Below are 12,440 nucleotides of genomic sequence, written 5' to 3'. Positions count from 1 at the left end.
AACCAACTCCATAAGACTTCAGAAAGCTTTCTATATTAATTAAGATCCACATTTATATTGAACCATGAATGACTCCAGTTTTCCTTCTCTTGAAGAACTTAATATACACCCCTAAGGAAAAACAAACTAGAAGCTGAGCTTTCAAAGAAGTAAAAAATAAGTTATGTTGCAGATAAAGGTTGGACTGCAAATGTATCCTGCAAATTAACTAAAAATTAGAGGCAAACTTCAAACTGGAAATAAAACCTTGACAAGCAGCTCTGCTAGGGGATTTAAGTTTTAAAATAGGAAGAGACAGCTGTTTTCTGTTACAGTCGAAGGTATCTAGCATGAAGTAGGGAGGATCCTGAGTTGATAGCTCCTGTCCTCTGAAGCCAAGGGACCTCAATAACATGCAGGCTTGGAACAAAGAACAAGGAACAAGGAAGATGACCATCATTGAAGGGTGTCATCAACTGAAACCACTGTCAAGTAAACTCCCTTCAAGTGAACTAAATGATTTGAGGTAAAGGAGTTGGATCCTGTGAACTGTGCAGATTATGTCAGACCAATTAATCGGTGGGTTACCATATATCATTCATATATTATAAGAATTTGTGTGTCCACTGTTTTTTGTTTGAGCTTTTTTTCCCTAGGACACTAGTTGTTCATTATTTCCTCCCCACCTCCTTACATTATACCTACTGAACTTGCACTTCCTACTCACAGAATTGGTTCTATAACCTTTGCTGAGTGAGCAGCGGTCCAGGTCCCTTGTGTCACCTTGGCCACAGCTGACTGAATAAGAGCTGGACATACTAGGTTAACAGCTCTCTCCAAATATGGACTCCACTCAGTCACCACGTGCTAAACCAGCTAAACCAGGAAGAGTTATTCCAATAAGGGTGGCCACTTGGGGCCACATGCAGTGACATGCAATCAAGACGAGCAAGACCATTGAGAAATATCAGAGGATGATATGGATTTAGAAAAAGAAGCAGAGACTATGTGCTATGTTTAATGGGAAAATAAAGAGGGAGAATGGAGAAAGTGGCTGCCTTGATTTTTGCTGGCTTTCTGATTCCCAATTCCAGTCTCTCATGAGATCAATGAACTTTTGGCCTTCAAGTACTATAATATAACCTTTCAAACTAGTTCACATGAGTCTCTATTCACCCCAAACAATCAATACCTGGATAAAATACCAACTAAAGTCCTTTTGTAATATTTCTACCTTTTCTCAACTAAATAAAATTGTCTTCAATCTTGAAAGGTCAAATTGCTCCAGAGCCTGAAAGCAGCAGAGAATAAGAGTACCCCTAATTTTGTATATATGTTAAAGAAAAAAAAAGAAGTCAAATCCCATGCCCTTCACCAAGATATTATTATTCAGTGGATTTTACAAGAAGCCCCAGTATCTATATTTTTAATAAGCATCCCTGCTGATTCTGAGGAAGGTAATCCAGTGAGAAGTACAGTTCTAAAGCCTGCTTCAATACTGCTACAAAGATCTGGGCACTTTCGAATTTCTCCCAAGGAAAATCATATTCATCAAGTGCCAACATTCAAAAGTAGCACTCTGCTGCTGGCAACCCGTATTTGTTTGAAACCCCAATAGGAGCAAGTATTGCTTCTGTATATTTTCTGCAAATATATGAAATTTGCATTTCATTTTACATAATATAGGATTTTGTAAAATAGCCTGGTGGGCCTAAACACAATGTATAATGCTGTTTCTGTGAATTCAAACAGCCAAAGACCTAATTTAAAGATTCTGAAGTATAACCAGTTTGTAATTTGAGGATTTCATGTATCATTCCAACTTAGAAATTTGACTATGAAGGATATTAAGTGATACCAAGAAATTTTTCACATGCAGCTCAGCTGGTAAAGAATCCAACTGCAATGCAGGAGACCCTGGTTTGATTCCTGGGTCGGGAAGATCCCCTGGAGAAGGGATAGGCTACCCACTCTAGTATTCTTGGACTTCCCTAGTGCCTCAGCTGGTAAAGAATCTGCCTGCAATGTGGGAGACCTGGGTTCGATCCCTGGGTTGGGAAGATCCCTTGGAGAAGGGAACAGCTACCCACTCCAGTATTCTGGCCTGGAGAATTTCATGGACTGTATAGTCCATGGGATCACAAAGAGTTGGACACGACTGAACGACTTTCACTTTTCAAGGAATTTTTATTAGGGAATAATAGCCTGTTAGTTAAATAAGAAAATGTAGTTTTCAGCAGTGCATACAAAACTAGGTAGGGATGCAATGACAGAATGTCCAGAATTTACTTTTTTTTAAAATAATTTATTGTGCTTCAACAAACACAATAAAAATTTCAAAAAGGAATAGATGAAATAAATGAGACAAAATCTTGATAACTGCTATATCTGGAAAATGAGAATGGGGAGTAGAGTTCTTTGCTTTCTTCTTCTATGTATATTGGAGAAATGAGTATGTAAATTTGGATAATGCAGCAGCCACATAAGAACCACACATACAGGGTTAGCACTGCACACATTAAAGTTACTACTGACATCATGAAGGAATGATATCAGAGACCCTTTCATCGGGGACAGAGATGAACTTACTGTTTGATAGTCCTGGACATATGAGAAGAAAACAAAAATCAAAGGCAGAGCATATGGAAAAAAATTTCTTTAATTATTTGGAAGATAGTTTTTATTTTACTGAGATATACAAAAAGGTTTAATTCAATATAAAATAGACCAGAAATAGTGTGGTGAGGGACAAAGACATACAGAAATGACACTTTTCGATTTTCCTTTATCTAAACTGTGGAAGCATGGACAAATCACTTCTGAGTTTTGTACTTTAAAAAAAAAAAATCTTACGATGTGGATGACAGACACACTTCCTGGCCTCGGTGTGTCTGTGGACTGTAAACTACACACAAAATCCATTTATTAATAACACTGATAAAACTTACTTGATGCAGACCAATGATTTGATAGATTTTTCATATCAGTTTTAGGGAGAAGACAGAGAAGAAAGCTAGAGGGGGAAGAAAACACAAAAAGACTGCTATAGTCGAGGAAGGAAAAAGAAAAAGGAATCCAGATCCTTAGGTGGAGATCATCAAACAGCATTTGCTGCCTCACCTTTTATATTATGGGGAGAGTTATAACTAACAACAACTGATACAGGTTTATCACTCTGCTATTCTTACAGTTCTCAGTTTCTGCAGATATTGTACCTTCCTTAAAAGGGGGCTGTCTACGCTTCAAGAAATCCAGTTTTCAGGTTCTAGCTGTGATAACATCAGCCACAAAACATTTCTTTGCCTCAACTTACTCATCTCTAGAAGACTGTTTCACCAGCTTATCTCAAAGATCTCTTCCAGCTTGAAACTTCCATGACACTTTCTCACAAGTGATTTTTTATCTTTAAAATCTTCAGTGGCTTTATTTTGAATTCGTTATCCTACACAGTCCTGGAAAGCAATGAGCCAGAGCAACTACATAAACTGAGTCCAAGTACAAAAATAACCTGGGGGTAGGCAAACTCGAGAAAAGAACTGATTCTTTCGCAAAGGCTAAAGATATTCTTTCCCTTTCTTCAAATAACAAGTGCTCAGGTATGATTTCCTGGTAAATTTTAATCAGAAATAGGAAAAAAGATACCTAAATTCATAAGTTACTTTTCATATAAAATTTAAATTGCAAGTAACTTTTCTGGATCATGTATATGGAGGGTACACTTCAAATCTGCTTTATTGGCAAACACACAAAAAAATATGCTAAAGAAATATACCCAGTTAGTATTCTTTTTAAAAAGGTGAGGGGAGAATAAAGAATCCAGATTCTATCCCAATCTAGTTCTTATTTTAAAATAAAAATATTGAAAGCATATAGGAATGTATACTTTGAGACATTTTATTTGCACAAAGAGATAAAGCATATTCTATTTGTGGCATCAATTCATTTTACCACTCATGCATTATGTAGACATTGCAAATTGTAAAAAACAAAAAAAGTATCTATGGCCTGTAAAATGGTTTTTGACTGTGGTTTTGAAAGGCCACATGAGATTTAACATTGCCAGTCTGGATTCTTTCAAACTTTCTGGTCATTTATTTCTAAGTAACAAGTGCAATTCTTCACTTGTTCTATGGGGGGAAAAGAATTGCTAAAATGACTGGAATGGTTAAACAAAACAAATCAAAGAGAGACTATCAAGAAATGAGACATCATCTCCTATCATGTTTCAGCCATAAATAATAGTCAATAGAAACCTAGTACATCATCTCAACCAAAGGTCAGAGATAATTGGGCCTGAATTATCATCTTGTAAAGGGTTAATCTGTGTCACAAAGACACTGAGCTTGGGAGAATTACCAACATAGAGTCCATCTGTCCCCAAAACCTCCCTCATTCCAAAGAACTAAGCATATAGAAAGGAATAAAAACAAAGGATCAGTTCTAAAAGCAAAGTCTAGGTGCAGAAAAGAGAACAAAAAGAATGCAAGAGATTTCCCTGGCAGTCCATGTTAAGTCACTTCAGTCGTGTCCAACTCTTTGTGACCCAGTGGACAGTAGCCCACCAGGCTCCTCTGTCCATGGGATTCTCCAGGCAAGAATATTGGAGTGAGCTGCCATGCCCTCCTCCAGGGGATCTTCCCAACCCAGGAATCGAACCCACATCTCTTATGGCTCCTGCATTGGCAGGCACGTTCTTTACCACTAGTGCCACCTGGAAGCCCTGCCCTAGTGGTCCAGTAGTTAAGATCCACTTTGCAATGCAGGTGATGTATGTTTGATCCCTGGTCAGGGAACTAAGATCCCACAACTAGAGAGCCCGCAAGCCACAACTTCTGAGCCTGAGCACTCTAAAGCCCATGCCCCACACCTCAAGGAGAAGTCCCTCTGCTGCAACAAGAGAACCCCTGTGTGCTGCAACTAGAGAAAACCCGTGCTCCTCAACAAAGATCCCACAGGCTGCAACGAAGACTCGGCACAGCCAAAATAAATTAGTGCACAAAGGAGCCTTCTTGCCCAGCTCTAGGACACCCTTCTCTTTACGGAAATCCCAACCCTTACACCAAGGAAGAGATGAGCGAGGAGGGCGCTTCTCTGATGGGAGTACCCTTGGGACTGGCCCCTAGGATTCAGGCCAGAACTCTGCTCGGGCCACAGCACAGCTGTCTGTGTGGGTGCAGGGCTCTTCCTGAAGGTCACTGGGACAGGACATAAAGGCCCAAGTAGGGAACTGGTCAGAGTAAAGCACAGCATAGCACCCTTCTCCCACTTTGCCAATCTGCTGAACCGTATCTGAAGAAACACTGTCATTCAGAATCAGATGTCCTACTCGAAATGGTGACTACCCACACCTGGGCCACACTCTGACTTGACCCTGACACGTACACCCACTCTCTTTCTCTTTTTTCTTCCTCTATTAACCTAATCATAAGATGTTTATTCTCTCTTTATTCAAAAGAAACCCTGCCCCTTCAGCTTATCTGGTAGACACAGGCTTTCTCTCAGTGCTCATTCACAAATTTATCTTTTTTTTTTTTTTTTTTTAATTTTATTTTATTTTTAAACTTAACATAACTGTATTAGAAACCGGAGTAAACCCAGGCCTTTCTCCGTCTTCTTCCCTTCCTCTGTTCAGCTCCTAATGCTTAACCTAGCCCTACCTTTTGATAAATACCCTTTTTAATTTAATTATTTTTTTCTTTTACTTTGTGGCTGTACTACACAGTATGTGGGATCTTAGTTCCCCAGTCAGATAGAACTCATGTCCCTTGCATTGGAAAAATGGAGTTTTAACCACTGGACCACCAGGGAAGTCCCGATAAACACCCTTTGGATGGCATTTTTGCTTAGCTCTGTGCTTCAGAGCCTAGGATGATGCAAGAAACATAGCAGGCCATCCATAAATAGGGAAACGATGCATTAAATTCCCCAAAGGACTATTATGCCATCATCAGACATTTCCTTTCCCCATCCTGGATCACAGGGATAGTTCAAAATCAATTTTTCCATCACCATGATGCACAAACAAATCTATCATCCATATTCCCATCTTACATCTTAACCCAAACATGCATTATTGAACCCATCACAGATAGTAAAAGTGCAGAAAAAAGGAAAGAACAATAGCTGGGGGAAAATAATCAACCATCTTCTTTCTTTTCATTAATCCTCTCCTTATGGCAAGCATCTGACTGTTTAAATTTGTTGCTTCTACCCTTGGAAGAAAAGCTATGACAGACCTAGATAGCATATTAAAAAGCAGAGACATCACTTTGCTGACACAAGTCTGTATAGTCAAAGCTATGGTTTTTCCAGTAATCATGTCAGGATGTGAGAGTTGGACCACAAAGAAGGCTAGACGCCGAAGAATTGATATTTTCAAACTGTGGTGCTGGAGAAGACTCTTGAGAGTCCCTTGAAAGGCAAGGAGATCAAACTAGTCGATCCTAAAAGAAATCAACCCTGAATATTCATTGGAAGGACTGATGCTGAAGCTGAAGCTCCAATATTTTGGCCATCTGATGCAAAGAACAGACTCACTGGAAAAGACCCTGATGCTGGGAGAGATTGAAGGCAAAAGAAGGGGGCAGCAGAGGATGAGATGGTTGGATGGCATCACCAATTCAATGGACATCTATGTGTATGTATGTCAAAGTCACTCAGTTGTGTCCGAGTCTTTACAACCCCATGAACTATACAGTCCATGGAATTCTCCAGGCCAGAATACTGGAGCGGCTAACTGTTCCCTTCTCCAGGGGATCTTCCCAACCCAGGGATCGAATCCAGGTCTCCCACATTGCAGGCGTGTTCTTTACCAGCTGAGCCACAGGGAAGTCCAAGAATACTGGAGTAGGTAGCCTACCCCTTCTCCAGCGGATCTTCCCAACCCAGGAACTGAACTGGGGTCTCTTGCATTGCAGGTGGATTCTTTACCAACTGAGCTACTAGGGAAGCCCCCAGTGGTCATGGATTTGAGCAAATTCTGGGAAATAGTAAAAGACAGGGTAGTCTTGTGTGTTGTTTGTAGTACATGGGGTCACAAAGAGTCGGACACGACTTAGCGACTACAAACAACAACCCATGCAAGAACAAGGTACATAGTGAAGCTTCTCTTTGTTTGCTGATTCAAGACTGGAATGAAGTATATTCAGAAGAGATGGGATTAACCTAGGAAAGACTTTTTTTTTATAATTGTGATACATCTCCCCACCGCTGCTTGGTTCTTGAAGTTTAATTTGCTCAAGTCAGCTCCAAACTAGAAACTTGAAAGAAAATCATAAAAATTAAGTCCATAAGCTAATCATCACTTACAAGTCATCTGCCTTCTGCAGTCAGAAGCTTCCAAACTGAGGAATTTGCTGAAATGAAAGAAAACCTGTGGAGTCCAAAACTCCATTTACCTTTCACCACAGATTCACCATTATCAATTTCCTTTAGTAAATAAGGTTGGCTTGGGTTGAAAATATGAAAGATTAAAGAAGGTATTAAAGGAACCGGTCAGTTCCCTTCTCACTCTAAATCACTATCAGCTCTTCCAATTTCTGAGTTAAAATTGATCAGTTGTTATCATATATAACTCTCCACTTACAATGTGAATAATAATAGCTCCTAGGCTCTGTACTTCACATATATTCTTTCATTTAATCCATTCCAAAAACCTGATGGGTATATTTTAACATACCCATTATACAGATGTAAAAAGTGAGACCCTAAAGGAAACTAATGGCAAAGAACTATGTCAGTTAATAGAGCTATTTCAAATAGGCCATGCTAATCTTTTGCTAATATTGTAAGTTACTATCTTAAAGATTATATGGATATAGAACTTCTAAGATTTTTTTAATTAGAACATTTTAAAATGCATACCTGTTTTTTCCTTGAATTTGCTTTGGGAAACAGGCCTGCTGACAACACAGATGTAAATGGAGAGCAGCATAGCTCAGGAAAAGGGTTTGGAATAGATGGCATTTCCAGAACATCAAGATCTTTCTTTTTTCTCCTACACCGAGAGAACATAGGATGTAATTTACATAAAACAGAATGTAAATATAATTGCTGTCAGGATTAAAAAATTGAGGCCAGAATGCCCCACTCTGTGACAATACTAATGTAAAGTATACAGGAAAGGTCTGTGGTGTACTTTCTGTGGGTCAGAATAAAACATGTCAATTGATATAAATCAATCTCCTTTTGCATTCCTTTCTTTCTTTTCTTTTGGCCTTAAAAAAAAAAAAAAATCACCAGGCCTGGAAGCCCCATTTCCAGCACTTCTGATAATTTTCCTGAAACTGACATACAGACTACAGAATTACTGAAGTAAAAATCATTCTGAGTTAGACATTGTTTTGCATCCACTAAATTGACAGTCTATAAACATTTAGTGAACTCATCCCTATTCTATTCTACTAATCACTTTTGAAAGTTATGGTTTATTAATTATAGCTGTGGTTCATCTCACTTCAAATTTCATTCACAATGTGGCCCACACACAGTCTGCTGATTTTTCAAGTGCTTATAGATACTAAACTGCAAGGCAGTGTTTTTGAGGAGGTAAGTGAATAGAACTTGCTAGTATTAATGTACTTTGGTCCACTGCAGAGTAATTTTAACTTCAGTGAAGTTGAAGCACTTTGAAAATCTGAAGGGAAAAAAAAAAGATACCATTTAAATGTATGAATATAAAGGACTATAGATTTTTGTATTGTTGCAGCCTTTTTCTTTCCTAAAGTATGTGTGAAATTGTGAATTCTACAGGCACTTAGGGCTGAATGCTATGGAGATTGGGAAACACTTTAAAGCCTCTATTCTTTCCTGCTGAACAGCTAGACTGCTCAAATGTCAATCCCTACTTTGCCTCTCCAGGGTCTCTCTAAGACTCCATGTGGGAGGCGAACTGATTTATTCTGATTTTTTATAATACATAAAAGGGATTTTTTTGTTTTTTTAACGCAGTAAAGAAGGAAGGAGGGTGGTCAGCCTGGAGCTTGGCCTCCTAGTTCACATCGATGGGTAGAGGCGAGAGCGACCCGGAGCTCTCAGTGAATCCGGTGATGCTATTTATAAGGCGCTGGGAGATCGCAATGTCCAGCCCATCCGGTAGGTCCTGCCAGCTCAAAGGGAATTGTCTTCTGAGACTTTCTCAAACTTGGCCCAGCTCTGGGCACATGGCTCACCCCCTAGGACCGCCTCCTCACCCCTCGCCGGCTGCCAACCCAGGACACTCCCCCGCGCCCTCCGAGGGCTGCCTACCTGTCTGCCGCACAGCCGCGGGTCGCGTCCGGAGGGGGCAGGAGCGCCCGCGCGTGCAGCCAGGGGGCCGGCGCCAGGTCGCGGGCGTCGCCCCTCCCCTGGGCAGCGCCGCACACCTGGGCGGCCAGCGGCGAGTCCCGGGCAGCCGCCCGACCCGCGGCGCTCTGCCCATCTTGCAGGGAAGTGGTCATTGTCGCCGGCCGTGGGACTCGGGCGTCATGAGAGACCCGGCTCGGGGGGAGAAGGAGATCGGGCGGCGGGAGGCGAGGTGCCGGTTCGGCAGCCCGAGCGCGCTGCAGGTGCGGTGGCCTCGCCGCCTGCGCTCTGGACCCGGGCGGCTCAGACGCTCGGCCGAGCGGTAGGCGAGGCGGCGGGGGAGGGGAGGGGGCGGAGGAGGAGGGTGGGGAGAGGGGAGGAGCGGCGGGTGGGTGGGGGCCGCGGGCGGCGGGGCGAGGCGCGGAGGGGGCGGGGAGGGCGCCGGGCAGGCCCCGATCGCGGCCCGTGGCTCTGGGGGGCGCTGGCTGTGGGCCCGCGCCCCTGACTGCCGGCTCCCGAGGCTCGGGCCGCCGGCTCCCCAGGTGGGCGCCGGAGCGCTAGGCTGAACTCGAGGTCGGGGCGGATCCGCGTCGCGGGAGGCGGGATCCATGTGATCGGGCGCTCCCTCGGGGCTAGCCTGGCAGAACGCAGGCGGGGCAGGGGTCTGTGCAGCCCTGACCCCCGAGACCTTTTCATTCTTCTTGCTCTGCTGTCGGAGAGCTGTCGCTGGGCCGCCATGACAGGCCCACCGTGCCAGGAGAGCGGGGGACCAGGTCTGTCCCAGTCTTTCCCCCACGTGCTTCTTGCTTCCACTCCGCAGCTGGGGACGCCGGCGAGGGAGAAGGGGTGGACGGGGAACAGGCAGTACAATCGGTGCCGAAAACTACTGAGATGTTTGAGAATTCTGAGTAAGCTATGAGTAAACCTGACGTCTTAGGAATTAGGAAAATTATTCATTTTCTTCTGATAAGAGCAGCTCTCATCTAATGGGTCCCCACTCTGCCTAGTCCCGTTCTACCTCACAACGGCCTCATAAATTAGATGTTTACCCCGTTTTACAGATAAGGGAATTGAGGCTTAAAGTCATGGAGTACCTGGTACAATAGAGGGCTAGTGAACTAGTGCAGTGAAGCTTCCGGACCCAAAAGATTCCATGCCCCAAATCCAGACTGTTTGAAGTGGTAATTACATTATGCTCACCTGAGATGCAGTCGCCCTACTCTGAATTCTGGGTGGTAAATCTGTTTCTGTCCTTCCAATAAGTGCCCCATCCCAGTGCACTGTTCGGGATTTCCAAATGTTTTATACACTCTTTGTTCTTTGACCAAATTAGGTAACATCTGTCCCTGGTTTCTGTTAACCAGGTTTTCTTAACCTTCACAACCTCTGCCCAGGGAAAGGCAAACACTGCCTTCTAAAGAAACTGGCAAACCCCCCTGCTCCATATCTGTGTGTCCCCCATCATCCCAACACCCCACACACACACACACCATGGCACCAACCACTGCCGACACCCAGGGTTTGCTAATTACCCAGCCTGTGAGAAATCTGTAGTACTTCATAGAGGCACAAAATTTTGAGTCAAAGAGCTTACAGAATCCAAGTTTTGCTCACGTCAAAATTAAAACCCAATAAATAGCAGTATTGACCTGGGTTACACATCAAGAGTGGTCTCCAGGACACTTTATGCAATGCAATGGCTACGCCCAGACCAAGTGGTAGGTCCCCTGAGGGATAAAATTAGTAATACTAATCATGATGATAGCTAACATATTGGTGCTGTGTGCCAGGCAAAGCCCTCATTCACATCCTATTCCCTGAAGGATGGTCTGGATTCTATGTGGATTTCAAGAGAGTTTAATGTAAAAACGTACAGATATGTTAAAGTCTTTCCAGCAAAATAAAAAAGAAGCATGTATTTGCAGATAACTTGAGCTAAAAACATAAAGAAAGAAATATATTTTCTTCATCATCATCATCAATCATTCCTATTTTCATCCAAAAGTCCTGCAGGCAGTCATTGCTCCTTTCTGAAAATGATATAGTTTGAACATTCTAACAGGAGAGTGAATCAGTGGCTGAGGTTTGTCCCCTCCCTACTCAACAACTCTCTCTTTGTCTTTCTGTCTCATACAGAGAAAGAGAGAGCAGGCTGTCTTTTTTTGCCAGAGAAAAGAGTAGGTGGAAACTATATCTTTGGAATCACTGGAAATACTATTTCCCAGTAGTGTATACTGCTCCACTTACCAGCATAAAATTTTAACCTCAGGAAAGAATATTCAGTGGTTGGAATGAGATCTCAATTGTGTCTCCCCTCTCTGGGCATTTTCTCATTTAGTGGGAATCCAGGGAGTATCCATTTGCAGGCTTTATACTCCTCCTCTAACCCCCATGAGTAAAACTTGTTATACCTGTAGTAATGGAGGGTTGGGGCTGGGGCGGGGGGGGGGGGGCAAAAAGGAAAAGAACAAATCTCTGAGGAATGAGAACTTAAATAGTATTGTCTTGTAGATTGACGTTAAATATTGAATTTACTCCCAGACACCTTGAGGATCTATATCAAGAATGATACAGTTCCCTCATTCACATTTTTGAAGCAAGCCAACAAAAGAACTAGCTTTTGTATCCAAGAGATTAAAAAAAAAAAAAAAAGATTCTGAATAAAGAACTATGCAATATAAAAGGTGCAGAATACTATGAGACCTAGTACAGCCTAAGAGAATACAGAGGCATTTTTCTGTGAAAAGGGAAGTTCAAGAGATTTTCCTTCCCATAGCTAATGAAGATATCTGAAACAGTAAAGCAGGTACCTTGTCACCACAGAGCCAGTCCTCCCCTAGCGGCTGTTCATTTTTGACTTGAGCCTGTAAAATGGTAAAGGAAGCAGTTTGTCTCCTGGCCCCTCCCCCACTGTAAGCCTTTTCTGCCCCATGGTCTCTCTCCAGGGATCCTAGCCTTCCTACCCCTAAGGAAAATGTGACCTCTTTGCTTGTTCTCTCCCTTTCTCAACCAATCAAATTGCTTAACCCTTTTTATTGGGAAAGATAGCCCATGTACAGAAAAGAAGGTCACAAACAGAACTGTGTGATGATTTATCATAAGGCAAACACTGATGTCAGATGATGAAATGCATTATTGTCAGTCATCCTAAAGCCCCGCCCTCCAATCCAGATTTTCCG

At 42.5% G+C, this 12,440-nt stretch overlaps 1 protein-coding gene across 1 annotated transcript in view; it reads right to left on the bottom strand.

Annotated features, from left to right (window-relative positions):
• Window positions 1-9,551, bottom strand: part of GRB14 (growth factor receptor bound protein 14) — a 129,366-nt gene extending 119,815 nt beyond the window's left edge. Inside the window, exons 1-2 of the mRNA XM_055572398.1 lie at window positions 9,226-9,551; window positions 7,843-7,975 (exon numbers count right to left, since the gene is read on the bottom strand). Coding sequence (XP_055428373.1) covers window positions 7,843-7,975; window positions 9,226-9,416 — 324 coding nt within the window. The 5' untranslated portion in view covers window positions 9,417-9,551. The remainder of the gene's footprint in view (window positions 1-7,842; window positions 7,976-9,225) is intronic.
• Between the last annotated feature and the right edge of the window lie 2,889 nt (window positions 9,552-12,440).

The sequence above is a fragment of the Bubalus kerabau genome, chromosome 3 (assembly GCF_029407905.1).
Source record: "Bubalus kerabau isolate K-KA32 ecotype Philippines breed swamp buffalo chromosome 3, PCC_UOA_SB_1v2, whole genome shotgun sequence".
NCBI lineage: Eukaryota > Metazoa > Chordata > Mammalia > Artiodactyla > Bovidae > Bubalus > Bubalus kerabau.
The sequence above is the reverse complement of the archived record's forward strand: the minus strand, read 5'-3'. Positions and strand labels throughout refer to the sequence as shown.